Below are 21,360 nucleotides of genomic sequence, written 5' to 3' on the forward strand. Positions count from 1 at the left end.
TTTGCACTTACTGGTTCCACATTTCCTAACCACCCCTTTTCCCTAACATACTGCAACCCCCCCTTCCTGTCTCCACTGCCCAAAGGGACACCTCCAGGCACCAGCTCGGTGCCTCTGCCGGCTCCGCTGGTCTTCATTTCTCACCCGGGGAACTGGATGAGGGCTCTGGCTCAAGTCCTGACTCGCTGTCCTCGGGGTCACCTAACCTGTCTCAGTTTCCCTACGTGCGAGGAAGAACCACAACGGCCCCCACCTCCCGGGGGTGGTTGTGAAGAGTCGATGAGAGCTGAGAACGGCGCCCACCGTCCAATAAAGACTGTCTACATGCTGCTCTCATCCCTGTTACTTTGTAGCCATTATTATCCGGCTGCAGGACCCAAAGGGCGGCGCTTCGCACGCTTCGCCCTCTTCCCACAGCCAGACAGACCCTGGGCATCTTCCGCACCTGCCCCGGGTCCGGGACGGGGGTGCGGCTGCCGCTCCGGCGCGGGCACTGCCCAACGAGGGAGGGAAGCGGAAGTAGCCCTGCTTCTCGGAGAGCCCGGCGGGCACACAGTAGGTGCTCAGGGGACGGCCGGCTGACACCGGGAAGCCAGGGGCCCGGTGAGTGCGCGCTCCCTGCCCCCTCCCTCCACGCCCCGGGCGGGCGGCCCGCACGGTAAGGGTGGATCCGCGCCCGACGACACCCACTCCCACAACAAAGACGCTCGCCTCCGTGGGAGCCGTCTCCCCTCGGGGCCGCCGGCACACGCAGCGGCCCAGGGGCCCGCGCGCCCCCCGGCGCTGCCCCTAGTCCAGGGTCGGGAGCCGTCCCCCGCGGGTGCAGCTGCGCCAGGAGCCCACCGGAGCCGGGGAGGCGCCCGAGGGGCGCGCGGCGACGCCGCCTCCAGCCGCGATTTAAAGGGCAGCGAGGGGCGGAGGGATCCCTGCCGAACCTCAGCACGGATCCCTCCGCCGCGGCCGACGCCAGGCGACGGCCCCTCACGGCTCTTCTCGGCGCTCCTTAAATTCGCTTTTTGTCCCTCCGCCGCCGCGAGCACCCAGCGAGGAACTCGTTTCTTTACCGTGTTTCTCCGCCTCCCCCGCCCCCCCCCTTCCGCGCGTCCCGTAAAAGCAACAGAGGCGGCAGGGGTGGCGCGAGTCGGCTGGTGTCCCTCCGCCCGGCCGAGGGCACTCCTTTTCGTGTCCTTCCACCGTTCCCGGGCGGCGTCCGGACGGCTCACCGGGGGCGGCGACGCGTCTGCGGCGCGGGAGGCGAGGCTCCGGGGCTATGAGGTGAGGGCGCTCGGACACCGGAGGCGGCGCGCGCGGCGCCAGGACGCAGGACGCGGACCCCCGGCGAAGGCGGCCTTGGGGACGCCGCGGCCGCGCGAGAGGCGAGGTGAGGCCGGGCGCGGGGACGCGGGGGCGCGGCGCGGTGGGGGCGGGGGGCTCCGGCCGCGGCTGGGACTTATTTCCCGACAGCGGATGGAGCGGGCGGTGCTGCGGCCGGCGCCGCCATCTTGGATTTTACTCTCCATTTTTCTCGGGAATTATTTTTTGGTGATTAATTTTTTGGGGGGCCGGGGAAGTGCCGCCCGGCAGCGCGGACCCCCCAGCGCAGCGGCCGGGCCGCGGGGCCGCGTTGCGCCCCGAGGAGCAGCGGGCGGCGCCCGGCGGTGAGCGGGGGGCGGGCGCGGCGCGGGCGTGCGGGGGCGCCGGGCGGCGGCGGCGGCGGCGGCGGTGCCGGCCTGGGGGCGGGCCGGCGGGAGCAGGGGCGCCGGGCCGGGCGGGGGCCGGGGCCGGGGCGCGGGGGGGTGGGGGGCGGCGGCCGGGGGAGGGGCGCGGCGCGGCGGCGGCGGGCGGCGGCGGCGCCGGGCGGGGGCGCGGGCCTTGCAGTGGGCGCCGCCGCCGGAAGGGAGCGGTAGCGGCCACCGGGCAGCGCGGGGCCGGGAAGCGCCGGGGCGGCCCGCGGCCGCACGAGGGGAGCAGCCCCGCCGCTTGCGATTGGGGGACTCTGTTTTCCCTCTTCTCCAATGGGCAGCCGTGATCGGGCTCGCCCAATCTGCTACCTCTGCCGCGCTCCGCTTCGGCTTGTTTTTGTTTGGGCTCGAGCCTCGTTCCAGGTCTCCTCCGGGGCCCGTCCCCGACCCTCCCCGTCCCTCCCCTGACAGCGGCGCCGGCCTCGGGCCGCGGCTCGCCTCCCTCGCCCCGGGTCTCCGCGGTCCCCGGCCGTCCTCGCAGGGTGGCGGTCGTCCGTCTGCACGCCCAGAGGTGATGGGGGTCGGCGTCGCTCCCACCTGCGGGGCGTGGGGACCGTGTTTTCGTGGCGACCGCGGGATCCAGCCTGCGAGAGTGGTGTAGAAGCGCGCTGGACCGGAGGAGTCGGCTCTTTCTCTCGCCCGGCTCCTTTGACCCCGTTCAGGAGCTGTCGCTTCCGATCCCGCGAGTGCGAAAGTAGGATTACTAAGGAGGTGGACCTGTGTTCCTTACAGAGGATTTTTAGAAAAGTGGAACTCGGTCTCGCGGGGAGGTCTTACGTAGAGTAGCGGGCAGATGAATTGGCCGGTCGTGATTGTGACTTTGCATCAGGACCGTTCCACACCTCAGCTACTTGAAACTTTCTCAAAGTATGCTTAGACGTGGTCGGAAGCCGGCTGTAGGACCGTCAGAGGAAGCCCTTGCCAGCTGGAGCTCTTTCCTGTCGTTTTTGACACGGAGAACACGGCTGTAACTTCTGGTGATTAGTTGTAAAAGCATAAGTATTTCGGGAAGGGCGGGGGGAATCATTTTTGTCTGAAATAATCGCGGGTAACTTGTGTATATTGAAATCACACGAGCCTGAAGAGTGACTTGCTGTGGGTCCAAGTTTACTTTGTAGCCGAACGTCCGGCAGCTTGAAACACAGGTGTGGCCCCGTCCCCGGTCGGAGCTCCCTATATTCGCAGAGTAAAGTCCACAAACGCTTTAATCCCAGCATGTGGGGAAACTCCCGGCCCATTTTCCAGTTCGTACTCTTTAATACGTTCTACTCTCCCTTTCCCAGGCTGTAACGCAACGAGCTTCCCGAGCTTCCCATGCCTGGCGCCGTTTGGTCCACATTCCTAGCCCGGCTCTGCCCCCTGCCCACCCCCCCCCCCCCCCCCATCCGTCAGAAAGGTCCAGTGAGAAAGTTCTCTGCACAGACTGGCCCACTCTGGAGGACCACACTTCCTCTGCGTTCCCTGAACAGTGGTTACTTGGCATTTTATTTGGTGATTTGCCTGTCCCTTCAGCCTTCTTGTGAACTAACGGTTGGGTTGTTACTTCCTCTGCCTTGCGCAGGTGCCGAGTAGGCGCATAGTAGGCATTTGGTGGAAGTGTTAATCTCCAGGTTATAGAGCTTCAAAGCTTGTATTTAGTTTTTTGAAATATGTCCTTTCTGATGTTATTTTAAAACATTGTTGGTATTCACAAAGCAACTGAGTTTGAGAGTGAAAGGAATATTATGGATACTTCGTCTTCCAGAGAGGAGGGCTCGATTTTGTACCGTGAACTTTGAAATCAGACTCTTTCAAAGTCATTTCCAAGTGCTCTCTTGCTGGTATGTTCATCTGTCTCATCAGACACATACTGAACTGCTTTCTGTCCTTGAACCAGATACCGGTGGGCATACTGGGGGGGTGGGGGTGGAAGTTTGGGGTTTCTAGCAGACTGTGATGTGAAGGAAGTGGTCACAGGTTGTTTGTGTGTTTGAGCATAGAGTTTTGTGGGTGGAGATGTTGATGTATCACTTTTCCCTTGGGTCATATAAATCTGGGATCGATTCTGACTTTTCTCTACGTAGGACATGAGTATGTGGCCCAGTTGTGTTGCAAAGACATGTGTGCCGGCTGAACAGCTCCTTGTCTCCAGGAATGTCCTTCCCATGGCTTGGGAGAGCAAATCCTTTCCGATAAACCATGTGGTTTCCATTGTTTTATACTCTTGCCTACCATATATTAGCTTTCCTTTTTCTCCGCTCACCGGAATTCTTCTCCGTGGAGGAGGAGTTGGCAGGACTTTGTTATATGTTAGCCCTACAACACTGTAATTGTTGAGTTTTCCACACCGGGATCCTATGTCCTTGCTCTACCGTGACGCAGTACTGGTTACACAGACACCCTAAGTAGATGGCGAAGTTCTAGCTCAGATACAGCCGTATGCAGTAGAAAGATGTTTTCTGTATAGGATGTAACTGAGTTTTTTCAGTCTGATTTTTAGTTACTCTTTATTTGAGGGGCAAAAACTTATTTAACTGACATGTCTTGGTGTAGGAAATGGGTCTAATTGCTATAAGAAGCACAAGCTCAAATTATTACAAAATAAAATTAAAACTAGCTAATGCACTTTAAATTGTAATCATTAGGGTGTCCTAAGCATTAGAACACAGTGATTTGAAAAGTAATTTCTTGGATAGACTGCCAACTTTGAACTCATAAAACTACTTTCTGTTTGGAGCTCTTAAGTTTGAAATATGAGTTAAGCCCTGAAGTTTTAATGGCTGAGTTCCATTGAACATGCTATACGAGGAAGGGGTCCTAGCGAACAGTAGGGAACAAGTACCCTAGGTCTTTGTCTAAAGGATTTATAATGAGGGAAAAGTTAACAGCTTTCTTTAAATTCTTTCTACCAAGTCTACATCATCCCCCACCCCCAATCTCTACAAATCTGTTTTTACTTTAGTTATTACTGTAGACCCTTCTCTCCTCCGTAATTTGTCATTTCCTAGAAGTGTTGGCTGAGAGGAAAGGACATGCCTGACTGGTATCTACCCCAGAATTTATTAATGTGATCTGAGTTTCTTTTTGTCCTACTCAAATAAAAGAAAGCATCTGTCATTTACAAACATATTTTGATTCAACAGATGTATTCCTAAAATTTAGTCTTGCATATCTTAATTTATTTGCATTATAGGATTTTACTATTTTAAAGGAATGCTATGGTAAGAATCCATCTGTACAGGAAAGACCCATAATCTTATTTTTGTAAAGCCATATTAATGTCTAATGTTAGGTTTAAAAAACAAAACAAAATAAAAAGCTTTTTCTTTTGACACCCCGATTGGAGACAGTTAGAGTGGATGTATTATCTTTATAGAGCTGGTGATGGAACGAGGAACCATTTGCATTCTAAAATATCCTCACAAAAGAAGAAAAGAAGTCACTGATTTCCATAGCCATCGATGCTCAAAATTACTTTTTTGTGCATCCATCACGCCAAAGGGTTCCAAGGACCAGTTCAGTCACTCACTGCCTCTGGCTCCCACCTCTGGCAGCCAGATCTGGGGCTGTCTGATGTCTGTGTGAGACAAACTTAAACCGCACAGGGTTATATGCAATTATGACTACTTAACCTATAATTCTGGAGTTTGATGAAGGACCATTGGAGTAAGAATCAATAGCTGGGTTTCAGTCCGCTGTTATTATTTATATAAGACATGGGGCCAAGCCTCAGCTTCTACAACTGAACTTTAATCGCTGAGATCACTTCCAATTCTGAATTTTATTTTATCATTTACACTTAATCGCTGCCCTGTTTTCTTACTTTTAAGAACTATTTTAATATTTTGACATTCCTCTAATTGGTATACATGATTCATCTACGTATCTTATGTAGTCTTTTTCCCTTTTTCTGAGTTGCTGCTGTAGCTTACAGTCAGTTGGGTTTTAGAATCGAGAGGACAGAGTATATTCATGGCCCCAAAGCTTGAGGGCTCCTCCTGGATGGCTCCTGTTCACCACTTGCTCCTCTACTAGGTGTCTCTGTTTTCTGTGTTAATAAGGGGCGCTAAGGAAGAAGTAGATAGACGTAGGGAGCATTCCCTGGTGAGAAGCTTTTTTATTTATGGGTGATGCATGTATCAAGTGGCTCAGGTGTTGGAGTAAACCCCAGACTTGAGTTTGAACACTGGGTTTTAGACCCGGCCTTACCGCTGAATAGCAGTTTGACTTCAGGAAAGCAACTTTATTCCTGAGCCGTAGCCATCTCACGTGTCGTGATCGCGCCTGTCTCCCCAACCTCGAAGGGTTGCCACGCAGATGGACCCTCAAGGGTGTGTCAGGGTGAAACAAACACCTGTGTTTTCAACTTGAGCATCTTTATCAGAACTCCTGCCGGGCAGATCTCCGACGGCTCGGGCATTGCCTCTCAGGTCTCAGGCAGAAGGTCCCTTCCCTGAAGAGTCATCCTGCTTTCTACTCTGCTTCCTTCTGCCCTCTTCTTCAGAAAGCCGGTCTTCACAGGCTTCGCTGCAGACACGCGAGGTCTCCCACTCTAGTAGCCATGCCCGGTTTTCCTAAAAGCTGAAGCTCACCGGCGCCCTCTAGCGTTCTGTGGACGCAACAATATTCCAGCACCACGAACAGTGCCCGGGGGCTCGGGGTAGGTTCTTGATGAATGTTGCATTCTAGGTCAGCAGAATGATTCATTTCATCTGTCTGATCTGTGGAACAAGGTTGCAGTGGCTGATACAGTGTAACGCTCTCTAGGGAGTATTTTTATTTTCAAGGAAATGCCTGTGTTGCATGACGTGGAGGGATGTATGTTCTTAGCAAGAAAACCAACCTGCTGTTAGAAGATGAGTTCCCCCCACTGAGGAGTAAAGGGGGGACTGATCCTTTAGCCAGTGAACCAGTGGAGTCTGGGGCTAGAGAGGCCATATGGAAACCTCTTGTCTCCTTCAAAAGAGAAACAAAAACAGACCTCACTCAGGGTCCAAGAGGATTTAGACAAAGCCACTTGCCTCAGAAAATACTTGTTTGATATAGATACCAGGAGTGTTTTTGACACCTCCCCCTCCAAAAAAGAGAGGGGCGAGGTTTTTTTTCTATATTTGTGCTTTTATTTCTTTTCCCTGGTCATCCAGTGTAAAGTCTGTTCCCGTCTGGTTCTCTCTAACATTCTATTTGTTTCCTTTAAAGTTCTTAGCAGAATTTGCCGTTTCATACCTATTGGGTTGTTTCTTTTCCCGTGCTCTCCTCTGAGATCCAAGAAATTAGGAACCAAGCAACTTTTGTTCTAGGGCCTTACTCTTCATAGATGGATCAAAGTATGTTTAAAATTTTGTTTGTGTGGCTTTCTTCAGAGTGTCAGGAGTGTACAGGCTCTCCACTCAGCCTCGGCTTAATTTGTTTCTAATTCTCTAAGGCTTGCTCTCGTTTGTAAAATGGGGGTGATACCGTGTATGTTACTGTACACGTGAGAGAACTCCGTGTTTTTGTTTCATGTTAAGACGTAGTCGAATGGGCAGTGTATGATTAAGGGGCTGTGACGGGGGTAAATGGCAGGGTGCACGTACAGGTGTTGGTGCAGTTTGGGATGCCGGCGAGAGCCATAGCGTGAAGATGCTGCCTGGGACCCGGAGCTCAGAGCTTTTCTCTGTCGTTTCCGGGACTGCCAGGCTGCCCCTGCCGTACCCAGTTCTCCACTCCCGCCTTGAGCAGATGTTTCCTTAGCTGCGTGTTGGACTTCACAGCACTTACCTGTCCGCAGGACCTCCGCCTCTCTCTCCGCATGCCTGCCTCTTGCCCGATGTGGTTCCTTCTCTCTTCCCTCTCCCCTTTCCTTCCGCTAACTGCCTGTGAGAAAGCCCATTTTTTCCCTTTGGGTTCGTGTCTTGGTAGCCTGTTATCTTGTCAGGAGGAGTGAATTACTTTGGGCAGGCCAGGGATTCCTGAGCCTGTTTTTTTTGTTCGTTTGTTTGTTTTTTGTTTTTTTAATTTAAGGCTCTTTGCTCTGCCTGTTCTGTGATTCTCTGAACTGAGATGACGTGGAAGCGCTTGGTAAACTGTAAAGTTCTTCTGTTGGTGCTGCTCTCTTCACGGCCCCCACTTTTTCCTGAGCTCTGAGGTCTACGCCAGGGTTGTGGAACCCCCCCCCCAAATTCAGCACATTGGCTCTCTCTCATCTTTCCGGCAAACCTGTTCTTTCCGTCGCTCAGTTTGTGGCAGCGTTGTAGTCTGCCCAGCTGGAGGCTTCTGGCCCATCTGAATTAAATTCCTTTCTGTCCCTCACCACCTGTGTCTAATTTGTTACCAAGTCTTGCCAGCTTCTCTTTGAAACACCAGAGCTCTCCCCAGCTTTCCTCCCTCCTCAGCCCTCCGAGCTGCTACTGTTGCATTTGAGCTGCTCGCCACCTCCAGCCGCAAGCTTTTTCACCAGTAGGATTCTTTCGAGAGTACAAGTGAACACATTCTGCCTCCTTCCGTCTGGATAATCGAGAGAAAAAAGTACGTACGTTACAGGATTTGAGAATTAAATGGTAAAGAATGGAGGAACCATTATGTGTTGTTGTCTTATAAGTGGAGTTACAGTGGGGCGCCCAGCCGGTGCAGGCGGTGGAGCGGGAGACTCTTGATCCCAGGGTTGTGAGTGCGAGCTTGACGCGGAGTGCGGGGATGCCTTAAAATGAAAAAAAAGTGAAGTTGCACTAAGAAAAAATAGGTTTTGCCAGAAACACAGTGGGCTAACTTCCACTGTAACAAAATCTGTAATCTCCCTGGATGTCGGTATGTGAGGTGTAGTTTGGGAGGATTTTTAATTCTACGTTGTTGCCCGAAGCCACATTCCTGCTCGTCAGGAGCAGTCAGAAAAGCACAGCTGGTCTCGGGTCTCATAAATTGGCACCTCAGTCTTGTTATTCTCTCGAAACTCTTTGGTGGAAATGGTGATGTGGTTTTCTTGGGGGAGTTGTGGTAGGATGAGGAATGGAGGGGAAGTTTCTACTTGATTTAAGTTTTGTGAACAATGTGTCAGCCTATCTGACCTTCTGTTTCTACCTTCATCGCTTGAAAAGGGGCCAGTTGGAGATCTTTATGAGCTCTTTATGCCCGTTTGATCCGTGTGCCAAACGAGGAGGTAGGCGGTATTTTCGTTTTACTTGGGAGGCATTTGTGAGGTTAAGTGACTTGCCCCTGGCTGCAGTGCTAGAGAGTAATGAATGCGGTCGGAGTGGAGCCTGTAGGTGCGTGGACTCCGTCCCGAGCCCCATGCTGAACCCCGTGTGCTCTGCCTCCTGCCACACTTAGTCTTGGCCTCTAAGACCAGCCCAAGAATTAACCTTTTGGAAACTTCTCCTCACCGAGTCTTTGCCCAGTAAGAATGGATTCTTCTTTGTTCTGCTTACCTAGCGGCTTCTGAGGAACTGTAGGCTGTCCTTACAGACTTTGGACACTAGGTGGCGTCTGTTTATAGAAAAGTGAAATGCTGGGGTGCCTGGGTGGCTCAGTGGGTTAAAGCCTCTGCCTTCGGCTCAGGTCACGATCCCAGGGTCCTGGGATCGAGCCCCGCATCGGGCTCTCTGCTCAGCGGGGAGCCTGCTTCCTCCTCTCTCTCCCTGCCTGCCTCTCTGACTAGTTACAATCTCTGTCTATCAAATAAATAAATAAATAAATAAATAAATAAATAAAAAGAAAAGTGAAATGCTGTGTGGGTCTGGGGGAGGAGTAACAAAAGAAGCGTGCTTGACTTTGTTTACTGGCGCTACTAGCTGAGCGCGTGGATCCGATGTGGTGAGATGGGAAGCAGGTTGTTTTGTTTTGTTTTTGCAGAATTTGTCCCCAAAACCACATCAGCTAGAAACTTTAGTTTGGAAATGCCTACCAAGACAATTGAAAACAAATCTTTCGTATATCAAATCCTTCGTCGTGAGACGTATTGGATGAAAATTGGATATTACTGGATAAATAAGGAATTCGGTGAATCAGAAGTTTCTGTCCTGAGGCATTTGGAGGGGGGAGTCGATTACATGCCCCGTTGTGGATGAGCAGGCCTGTGTGTTGTACTGTCTGATCGTGGACTTAACCCGTAGTGCACGTTTTGCTGTTTCAGATGTTGTGCTAAGTGAAAAATCCTAGCTGAGAGTTTTAGTTTTCATTGCTACTGTAAAATTTTTACGTTAATATGAAAACATACAGTCATAACACTTCTACAGAAGGTCTTGGTTATGTGGGGTTAAAGCAGGTAAATGGGTGATTGAGGTGCTGGCTTTTCCCTCAGAATCCATATAGCTCTCTCTGTGGCTGTGGTTCACACGTGCGGGTGAAGGGGAAAAATGTTTTTAAAAAGTATATTTAAAACAACTTTTCAGAGGTGTTTAAGAGTTTTTCCTGTGCTATGTTGGAGTTTAATGTGTTTGGGGGGGTCTGGGGACTGTAGAGCATTTTCACTTTGGTGTACTCTGTCATGGTCTCTGTATTAGTTGCCTGTGGCTGCTCTCACAAGCTACCGTGAAGTCGGCGGCCTCACACGGCAGAGATGGATTCTCGGTTGGGCAGGCTCCGGGGTCACCGCCTGTTGCGCTTGGCTAAAGTCAAGGTGTGGTAGGGCTCCCCCTGGAGGCCATAGGAGAGAATCCGTTCCTTGCCTCTGCCAGCCTCTGCTGCGGCGGTCTTTTGCGGTGTCACTGCAGTCCTCCCTCTCCTCTGGGGTAGTGGTGTCAAAGCTCCCTCTGCGGCTCTCGTAAGGCCGCTTGTGATAGCATTTAGAGCCCACTCAGATAACCTGCGTCGTCTCAAAATCCGTAATTTAAATCACCGCCCCAAAGACCCTTTTCCTTACAAGCTGATAGTCGCAGGTTCCAGATTAGCACCTGATATCCTTGAGGACCGATGTTCAGCGACTGCGTTCTCCTGGGGAGCCGTGAGCACACCCAGCCCAGCATGACTAGCGGCGCGGGCTCTCGCCGTCCTGTCAGCTTGGATTTTTATCCCGCCAAACGTTCCTCCGCGCTGGGGGAAGCTGCTCTGAGCCAGATGGCCGCTTGTGTGGGGTCGGGTCGGGTGGGGCCTTACCACCTGCGGCCGCCTGGGGAGGCTGTCGGACTGGCGGAAGCAAAGCGCTTGCTGAGTTTGACTCTATCAAAGCTGGAAAAGAAAGCAGAAATATAGTCGTCTAACTTCTTGAGTAACACTTCTTTCTGACAGTAATTGTAGGAGCTGGGTGTCAGGTCGTAGGTGTGACCGTGGACTCATGGTCGTCTCTGACAGATGGTGAGCGCGGAGCTGCCTTGTCGGAGGGCGTCACAGCCCTACTGTGTTGTGACGCGGGATGTTGACCACAGGTGTTTCTGGTAGCTTCACGGGCTGCTCGTCTTGGCCTGATAGCGTGAATTCCTGTTTGAGGGTCCCATGGAGCCTTGGATATGTGTTGACTACAGATGAGTTTGGAATGACCATTGGTAAAGACTGATTTGTAATTCCCTGATACGTTATTGTAGAGCCATTTGTAACTTCGGATTTACGAGAAAGAGCTAGTCACCAGTTGCGCGTACATGTAGCGGCTCGGTTTGCGACCCGAAGGGGGATGTGATACGAATGGACCTGCGCTGTGTTGGGCCTCGTGCTGGGTTCCAGGGATGCGGAAGTGTGCCTTAGCCAGCACTCGCAGCAGTGTGGAAGCCAAACGTTACCACGTAATCGCACGAAGAAGTCCAGTTGTGATAAGTGCCGTGAAAGAGCGTACAAGGCAGTCTGCAGGATGAGGGACTGGGGTTGGGGGGCGCGCGCGAGGGCAGCTTGCCGGCATCCCAGCACAAAGGCCCTGGAGGGAACACGCCTGGCACACTCGCAGGCCGGGAGCCGGGGGTGGGGGGGCCGGGGCTGCGTCCTGCAGGCTCCTTCTAGGCACCGGCAAGGTAAGTTCTGTTAATGGTAGTTTGTAACAATTTCCAAATACTTCTGTTTGCACTATCGCATGTAGGCCAGGAGTGTGAGCCTAGAATGGAAACTAGATTTTCACTTGGCCGGTGGGACACCGTTGGCACCGACCCTAGCCTGCGCGCTCACTGCTGGACCAGTGTGGGTGTTTCTGCTCCTTTGCGGCGTCTGTGTTTGTCTTTTGTCTCCTCTTTGGGTAGTGCTGGCTTTCATGATATGCTCTTCGTGTTCGCCTTCCTTGCGTTTAAATACAACGCTCCGGGGGGTCTGGGACCGCGGCCCTTGAGCATCAGCATCCATCCACGAGCATCGGAGATGTGGGGACCTATTTCAGTGACATGTGACTTCCCTGATGTTTGAATTACTGTATTTAAGGTTTGTAGAAATTAGCTTTAACTGATATACATAAGAATGATGTGGAAGGATTTTTGTGCTGTTTTATTTTTCTTTTAAATTTTTCTTATAAAAGTAATACAGGTTCATTTTGGAAAGTTGAACCTTGTAAAAAAAATTACTCATGATTTCATTCTTTAGAGATAATACTGTTAACCATTTGGTGTTTCGAATCATTTTCTCAGCATATTGTAGCCGAATCACTTGCAAAGTGTTTGCTCTGCTTTTTCTCAGTAAAGTTTTTCCAAGTCCTCCAGCAAGCTAAAGCCTGCTTTAGTGAACAGTGTGTGTTACCTTCTCAACCCCTTGGGACTTATTTCTTTGCCACTGGATAACCTCTCTAAGATAAACTGAGACAAGTTCAAGATGTAAGCCGTTAGAGAATTCTTGGTTATATCACAGGAATTATTAAAATTCTTGATTCTTTCAGAATCCATGTTTTCATTTTTTGGATACAGTTTTAAAAGCCTGGTTTGTGTTTAAGACATTCAGCAAGAAATGTCCAAAAGCTACAACTAGGAAAGGACTGGAACCAGAGTTTTCGAATTGGGCATGAGCAGTTAAGTCGAAGGTAACTGAACAGTTTCTAATCCCCCATGTGTCACAAAGGGGCGGTGAAAGGAGAGAAGTTCGTTGACATTTGTCGAGGATCTGTCACTGCTGGAGACGTGCAGGCACTTGACAGGAACCAAGCACAGTTTCTCTGAAACAACTCTGTGCTTTCCTTTGAGAAAGTGTCAGCAGGTTTTTCTTTGGTGGTTTTTTTCCCCTAATTTACAAAGAGTAAATTTTAGGGGTGGGAATTTTTGAATTAATCCTGTTCCCCCAAAGACAAGGAATGCTGTTGCTGATTTGGAATGGGAGGGGGGTGCGCACGCGCATCTCCTACCTTAGTGCTATTATTATAGAAAAAGTTTCCTCTTTTTTAAAGATTTTTTTATTTTTACGTAATCTCTGCACCTGATGTGGGGTTCGAACTCATGCTCCACTGATTGAGCCAGCCAGGTGCCCCCAGAAGTTTCCTATTTAAATACTTTCTTTAAGTGCAACTCTTAGTTTAGAGGTTTTCTTTTCTTTTAAGATTTTATTTGACAGAGGGAGACACAACAACAGCAAGAGAGGGAACACACAAGGGGAGTGAGAGAGGGAGAAGCAGGCTTCCCGCCCAGCAGGCAGCCCGATTCGGGGCTCGATCCCAGGACTCTGGGAGCATGACCTGAGCTGAAGGCAGACGCTCAACAACTGAACCACCAGGCGCCCCAGTTTAGTGGTTTTCAAGTACGTTTTGTGTTATCACAAATTGCCTGCCTTTTTAAAATTTATATTTGAAAGTAGAATCTGAAGTAGGTGCTTCCTTCCCCACGTGAGGTGAATCCTCCTTTCCTGCTGACTTCAGAGTGGGGGAGCCTCAGGGGACTGGCGCAGCCTGTCCCAGGGCGCTGGCGCGGCCGGGTGTCCTCAGAGCCCGCTTGCATCATTCTTGTGGCCGCTCTGAAGGAAAGGGAGCAGAGCCTTGGCGGCGCCCTCAGGATCTCCACCCTGTTACACGTAGATGGTCTTACCACTCTGGTAGAAAACGATTCTTTTAAAAAACGCTTTTTTTTTTTTTTAAGATTTTATTTTATTTGAGAAAACTTTTTTTCTTAAGAAAGATCCTTATAGGGACACCTGGGTGGCTCAGTTGGTTAAACATCTGCCTTCAGCTCAGGTCATGATCCCAGGGTCCTGCCTCTCTGTCTGCTTGCGATGTGTCAAATAAATAAATAAAATCTTTTTAAAAAAAAATCATAAGGAAGAGAAAATACACATATAGTGCTGTACTGTGTTTATTTAAAAAAATTTCATAAAGAAGTGAACCCACAGAGTTCAAACCCATGTTGTTAAGGGTCAGTTGTACTGGGAAATCAGAACAGAGAGAGATTTGTAGTTGATGCCATTTAAAGAGTGGCCAGTACTCCTTTCTTGAAATTTTTTTCTGCCAATTTTGGGATAAATTCCAGGTAATTTTTGCTCATAAACATAGTTAGTGGCCGCTTAGCTCAGACACTGTCAGCCAAGTCAAGACCATGGTGGTGTTTCTCTGCAAGCCGTCTGGTCCCGGCCAAAGAGACTGCGCCCTGGCTTCTGTCGGGAGCGGGACCTCCATGGGCATCGGGAAGCCTTTCGGTCTTGCTAGCCACCAAGTGTCCTCAGTTTCTGCTTCGCTGCGATCTGTTCCAGCATGGGCTGTGGCAGCATTTGAAACTCTGTCTCCAACTTCAGTGCGGACGCGTCCTTTTTGGTGTGCGCGCTTTCCGGAGAGCCATGCCGACCAGCAGCTGCCGCACTCGGGCGGGCAGAGCGATCGGTGCCCAGTTAGTAGGATATATGTTCATTTTGAGCTCGAAATTGTTTTTTAAGATTTTATTTATTTGAGAGAACACAAGCAGGAAGAGGGGCAGAGAGAGATAGAAGCAGCCTCCCCACTGAACCCAAGAAGGGGCTTGATCCCAGGGCTCTGCGATCATGACCTGAGCCGAAGGCAGACACTTAACCGACTGAGCCACCTGGGTGCCCCTTGAGCTAGAAATGTATGAGCCGCTCCCAGATTTCCGATAGTTCACTAGAACTGGTTTTACAGGAAAATTCATTTGTGAACGTAAGTCAAGTTTTTTGCCTTAATGACAGCCGCTGTCACTGAGCAAGCGGAGGGTGTGGGAGCCTCCCCTAAGATGAACACGGCGCGCTCCTCCAGTGACATTCAGCCGCCTTCTCTGATTGACGGGCTGACACCTTAGAATTTAAGTTCCAACAAAACAGTATCAGTTGACTGCAGTACAGATGCCACGAAAGGTAATGAATTTGCTCCAGTTTGGGTAGATCGTTAATCCTCAGTTTAGTTGACACTGTGTGTAAATTAGAGTGGATCTCAGGCTCTGTTGCATGAACTGGGCTGAAGTGTGCTGCAATTGGCAAACTTTTCCTAATTCTCGGGGAAAAAAATAGGTCAATAGGTATAATTTCCTCAGCTTAAAATTTTGGCATCAGCCCTTTACCCTGACAGATGATGGAGTGAACGAGTGAGCAACAGAGACCAGCAGCTCTCCCGCGGGAGCTCACATCAGGACCGCGAGCGGCGCTGCCTTAAGGACAAGCTGCTGGGTTTCGTCCCGGTTTTCTGCTTTTGATCTCTGAGTGAGGATCGTGGTTGGGATTCAAGATTCTCCGAGGAGAGATGATGACTTGCTCTTTCTTTTCTCTCGTAATTCTCTCTGAAGCCACATTGCTCCTTTCTCTCCCACGTGGTTCCATTTTATGTCTCACCGCTGAAGGGTGCTAGGACTCCTGAGTCCTGAAAACACGCTCTTCCGTCATGCCCCATAAACTCTGTGTCCTAGGAGGGCGTTCCTGAGATGGTCTTCTTCCAGGACCGAAAGCGCTTTACCTTCTCCTTCTTGTTCTTTTCCTCTGAAGGTGTGGAACTGCGGGGTGAAGCAGCAGGTGGAAGGGGCAGGTCGTGGGGAGGTTGTTGTCCACAGCGGCTGCCATTCCTGCCGTGTCTATGCCTGGTGTGTGTGTGGGGGGGGGGTTGCTTGCTGCCTTTAAGAGAGAGGCGTCTTGAGAAAGAAGAGGACTGAAGAGGTCAGGTTTTAACTTTAGTGTTTTACAGTTTAAAACAATGCAGAAATGAGTTCCGGGGGCCTGTGTGGCTCAGTCGGTTAAGTTTCTGTTCTTGGTTTCAGCTCAGGTCATGAGCTCAGGGTCATGGGAATGAGCCCCGAGTTGAGCCCTGTGCTCAGCAGGGAGTCTGCTTTGGATCCCCTCCCCATCCCTCCCCCCACTTGTACACGTGCACATGCTTTCTAAAATAAATGAAGATTTTAAAAAAATGAATATTTTGTATTTTTGTTTGGTGTCATTAAAGGTATGACCAGGTGTACATTTCTAGAAGCACTTCAAGATAATGTATCATTTGTGTTTTTTGTGTTTGAAAAAAATAAGGGAAATTGGCCTTTGGGGTAGGAAGAGACCCTCAGGCAGCAGTGCTGGGCTCTCCTCATTCTGCCGCGGCGGATGGTGTGGCCGGGACGTGGGACCTCTCCACCTCTGCGGTGTCCGTTCTGCCTGCAAATCGAAGGAGTTGTACTGGGATCTTAAAGCCCTTTTAGCTCTGAAGTTCTGTGTGTTTGCGCTTTCTTATCCTGGAGCTCTTTTAGTCTGATTTACAATAAAACGTAATTCCATAATGAGGCCATGCCATGGACATCCCTGTTCTCATTCCATTAACCAACAAAATGTAATCTGTTACACCCTTACTTCCAACGGTCCTTATAAGTTACAAGCATCCCTCACTATCGAAATCATTCAGTTCCCAATTTGAGCTAATTAAAATTCAGATGGTGAAGGATACCTCTATTTTAGCAAATATCGTTTCTCAATTTCTGTTGCTGTTGTAAAGGCAGACATTTCATGACGGGCAGTGCTTTGCTATTTGAGTATCAGTCCCTGAAACACCTTGATGGTCAGCTTCAAATTAACAACAAAAGACAAAGCTGTTGTGGACAAAACTGAACTTAGATACTTTTTCTTAAGCTCTCAGAACAGAAGAGAGAACTTTCTGTAGTTCTCGCACAGTTAATATACTCTTACCAAAGCGTATTACCAAAGGGCAGATTGCTGAGCTGTACCTAAGTCCCAGCATAACAAGGTGCAAAACGAACCTTCCTGGTGGCTGAGAGGGGAGTACTCGGAGCGTTTACCGTTCACTGGTCTCCGAGCACAGCGCAGGCGATGTGCAGGGCAGTGAGCTTCCCGCCCGCGGAGTCAGGGTGCTGCAGTCCTCAGCCCGGCAGTGGACGGCTTGGGGCGCCAAGTGGTCTTTAAAGAGTGGAAACTTTAGTTACTAAATTACCTCCCCCCGAAAAAAAGGCTTTATTCTACGCAGAGAGGTGTGCAGTTCAGCCCTTGGCTGCCGCCTTCCTCGTGGCTGCCCCCGCGTCTGAGGGCTCCTCTCTCTTCCTCTTGGCACGGATGTGTGTCCCCACCCGTTCCTCGATGAACTCGAGGGGGCGCTTGTTCTCGGAGACGCGAGCGGTCCCGTGGCACGCCTTGGATCACGTCCGCGTGGACTCGCCGTGCCCGGTGGGGCGCCCGCGGTGGCTGAGACTGGCTGCTCCCGTCCTTCCCTCCTCGCAGCCCCAGCGGAGCACCCCCCACCCTCAAGGCCACGGGCGGGCAGGGTTGGCTGCTGCTCCTCGGCGGCTCCCGGCACCGAAGCCGTCATGCCTCGTCGCTTTCTCGAGGGTCCGGGTAGTGTGGTCATCTGTGTATTTACCTCCTGGTTCTGTTTTCCATCTTTTGTCTCTGTCAGGAGAGAACGTTGGAATTATTCTCTGAGCTATCCGAAGAGAGCGACTCAATGCACCTGGGTCAGGCGGTCTGTGGGCATGAAGTGGTTGGGAGAATCCAAGAACATGGTGGTGAATGGCAGGAGGAGTGGAGGCAAGTTGTCTAATGACCATCAGCAGAGTCCGGCAAAATTGCAGCACGCGGGCAAGGAGGCCACGAAGGCCGGCAGACACGCGGTTGAGAGGAGGTCAAGCAGATGTATGTACACAGCACAGCTGTCCTTCTTTCCGCGGTCGTCTGGGCAGCCATTCCTTGCAGCTTGCAACGCGTATTCTGACTTTCCCGAACCCTTGTTCGTGTTCGCACAGTTAAAGTGGCGTGTTTTTACCCTTTCAAAGTTAAAACTGTTCTTACTAGCGTCTGATGTGCGCACCTCTCGTGTAGCGCTTAATATGATCGCTGTAGTTACGCTCCTAGATCCATGACCCAAGTTACGTTCTGTAGAGTGTATACCTGAGTGCTCAGTCGGTTCTGTAAAAAATACTCAAGTGCTGCCAGTGGGTTTCCTGCAAGCTCTAACTGTGTTTTTTACATCTGATGTAAGGGTAAGTATGTCTTTCTTTGAAAGCGTAGCAGTATGTTATCAAGTCCTCTGTGCAGGGCAGGTGGACTTCAGGGCACCGTCCCAAACTGTCGCCGTTGCTTCCATTTATATGGGGTGAACAGTCGTTTATCCTGACGTGGGAGCGCTGGTGATGACGAGCGACTTACGTACCTCGCTCCCTCCTGGCTTACTGCCGAGAGTTCTGAGAGCAGGAAAGTGCCCCAGCATAAGTGTGCATCTCAGTAGGCAGCTGGATGAAGGTATCCGAGGGGGTACAGCCATGCTAAGGAGGACAGCTTTCTCTGTGCCGGCTTCTCCCGAGGTTACGTTAGCCGCCCTCTAGGAGAGCCTAGTTTGCGTTGCCGCTGGCCTGCCCGGAGGCGCGCTGGGTTTGCCTGGGACCTGGAGCAGTTTCGGACACATTGCACCCGTTCTGATGGTGCCCTCCCTGCCGTCCAGACGCTCACGCGCTGCACTGGGCCCGGGCTGCCCCCAGTGCTTCCGTAGCAGCGCAGGTCACTGCTGCTGTGAAAACGAGGCAGAGAGCCCCGCTTGGGATAGGAGTTAGAGGGAGAGCCCAAAACTGGATAGATTCTCCTCGTGGACACCTGCTCACCCTGGAGCACGTGACGGGAACCTGGAGAAAGTGAGAGATGTCGTGGCCCTAGCTCGTGGTACTGCCTCTGGTCAGTCGATGAGGCAGCTTTTGTTTGGTTACTTTTCTTTGTTTTGCTTTTTCAAATGGCTGTTGGCCTCATTAGTTTCATTGTTGGAGGCACATAACGACACAGAAAACGATCGTTACATACGCTACACTCTGCCAAGTGCAGGCCGGTTCTGAGGACAGACTGGGAAACCCCAGCGAGTGTGGAAATGGACAGCGTCACGCTGAACGTGACTGCACAGAGTGGTACAAAGCGAGAGCCTAGAGTGAAGAAAAACGGAGCCGCGCCGTCCTCAGTAACTACAGCGACTTCACCGGACAGCGGGGCCGCAAGGTACATGACGCAGCCGCAGCCAGAACTGAGGGAGAAGTAGAGAATTCAGCAGGAGTCTGACTTCAGCTGTCAGCAGTGAGTTGAACAGCCAGGCCGACGGCCAGCGGGGAAGGAAGACGGAAACAGTCCCTAAACTAGTTCTTCCCGGCAGACAGCTGTATCACGCACCACCCGGGGACAGCAGGACACACGTCCTTCTTCGGTGCACATGGGACGTTCTTCAGAGTCGGCCACAGGTTGGGCCGTGCAACAAGCCTCAATAAATGTTGGAGGGTTGGAATCATACAGTGTATGTTCTCTGATTACAGTGGAGTAAAGTTAGAAATGAATAGCAGAAATTTGAGAAAATCACCACAGTTTGAGAAGTTAAACAACACACTCCTAAATAAACAATGAATTAAAGAGGAAATCCTAAGAGAAGTGAGAAAGTACTTCAAGATGATTGAAAATGAGGATACAACATACTAAAACTTACAGGATGCAGCTAAGGCAGTGTCTAGAGGGGTATTTGTAGTTGTGAACACCTGTATTAAAAAAGAAGAAAGATAACTCTTCGTCGGTCACCTAACTTCTTACTTAAAACAGCAGAAAAAGCAGAGAAAACTAAACCCAAAGCAAGCAGGAGGAAGGAGATTATAATAGAGTAGAAATTTACAAAGTAGGGAAATAGCAGAAAATCAGCAAAGCTAAAAGTTGAGTCTTTGAAAAGAGAAGAGGATCACCAAAATTAGCAAACCCTTACCCAAGACTAACCAAGAAAAAGAGAAGACTGGAGAAAGACCGTGGTGGCATTACCACCAACTCACAGGAATAAAAAAGGTCACAACTCGGTATTCTGAACACCTGGATACCAACACAGGAGATGACTCAGAGGAAATGAACATAGAAAGTAACAAACTACCAAACTGATTGAAGAAGAAATACAAAATCTGAATAAACCTGTAGCAAGTAAAGAGGTTGAATCCATAATTTGTAAAAAACACTACTAAGAAAATTGCAGGCCTGGATGGCTCTGTTGGTGAATACTGGCAGATATTTAAAGAAGAATTAACCCCAGTTCTTCACACACTGTTCCGAAATATAGAAGGGAAGGGAGCACTTCCTCATTCAATGAGATCACTATTATTCTGCCGCCAAGACCAAAGATATCACAAGAGAAAATACCAGGAAAACTGCAGACCGACTGATCTCTAATAAATGTGGATACAAAATCCTCACTAAAATAGTAACAAACCAAATCCAGCAAGAAGTGGGAAGCATTCTATAGCACAGCGAGTGGGAATTATCCCAGGAATGCAAAGTTGACTTAATATCTGAAAATTAATGTAATACGACCATATCAGTAATGTGAAGGACAAAAACCGTATGATCATTCCAGTAGATACAGAAAAAGCATTTGACAGAATTCAGCCACACCCTTCCAGGGTAAAAACACTCGACAAACCAGGGATAGAATAATTCAACCCGATAAAGAATGTCTACAAAACCCCACAGCTGATGTCCTGTTTAATGGTGAAGGATTAAATGCTTTTCCCTTAAGATCGGGGCTAAGACAAGAATATCTGTTCTCGCCACTTCTGCTCAGCATTGTGCTAGAGGTTCTAACCACAGCACTTAGGCAAGAAAATTAAAAGGCATCCAGATTGGAAAGGAAGAAGTAAAATAATCTGTTTGCAGATGACATGATTGTGTGTATAAAAAATTCTAAGGAATCCACTTAAAAACTATTGGAACTGATAAATGAGTTTAGCAGGATAGATCAGGATGCAGACATATACTTTTATAAAAGTATAAAATTTATATTCTGAAAACTACTAGTCATTGTTGAGAGAAGTTTATAAAGACCTAACTAAATGGAAAGACATCCCATGTTCATTGATTAGAGAACTTGATATTGTTACGATGGCAGTACTCCCCAAGTGATCTACGGATTGAACACAGTCCCTGCCAAAATCTCGGTTGGCTCCTTTGCGAGAAATCGGCAAGCCAATCCTGAAATCTTCGTGGAAGTTCGGGAACCCAGAGTAGCCAGAACTTCTTGAAAAAGAACACACCTGTGCTTCTCATTTTCAGAACTTCCTGCAGAACTGCAGTGTCGTATTGGTATGGGGCTAGACATATATCCATGGAGTAGAATCCAGAATCTGGAAATAAACCCTCACGTTAGCAATCCATTGATTTTCAACAAGCATACCAAGAAAATTAATTGAAGAAAGAATAGTCTTTCAATAAATGATGCTGAAAAACTGGGTGTCTACATGCAAAATGATGAAGCTGGACCCGAATTCACACTGTGTGTGAGAAATTAATCCAAATGGATCGAAGACCCAAGTATAAAATTCCTAGAGAACATAAGCACATATTTTCATGACTTTGGACTAGG

The 21,360-nt window shown here is 49.9% G+C and overlaps 1 protein-coding gene across 8 annotated transcripts in view; it reads left to right on the forward strand.

Annotated features, from left to right (window-relative positions):
* Window positions 1–532: 532 nt before the first annotated feature.
* The window catches only part of KMT5B (lysine methyltransferase 5B), a 48,920-nt gene continuing 28,092 nt past the window's right edge, over window positions 533–21,360 (forward strand). The window contains exons 1-2 of one of the 8 annotated variants that reach the window (XM_046015710.1): window positions 533–603; window positions 17,398–17,633. In XM_046015710.1, coding sequence (XP_045871666.1) covers window positions 17,474–17,633 — 160 coding nt within the window. In that variant the 5' untranslated portion in view covers window positions 533–603; window positions 17,398–17,473. Of the gene's footprint in view, window positions 604–986; window positions 1,382–1,475; window positions 1,659–1,833; window positions 2,720–17,397; window positions 17,634–21,360 lie in introns of those variants that run through there. The other 7 variants (XM_046015708.1, XM_046015706.1, XM_046015705.1 and 4 more) reach the window with 7 other exon arrangements.

Source organism: Meles meles, chromosome 8 (assembly GCF_922984935.1).
Source record: "Meles meles chromosome 8, mMelMel3.1 paternal haplotype, whole genome shotgun sequence".
Taxonomy (NCBI): Eukaryota; Metazoa; Chordata; class Mammalia; order Carnivora; family Mustelidae; genus Meles; species Meles meles.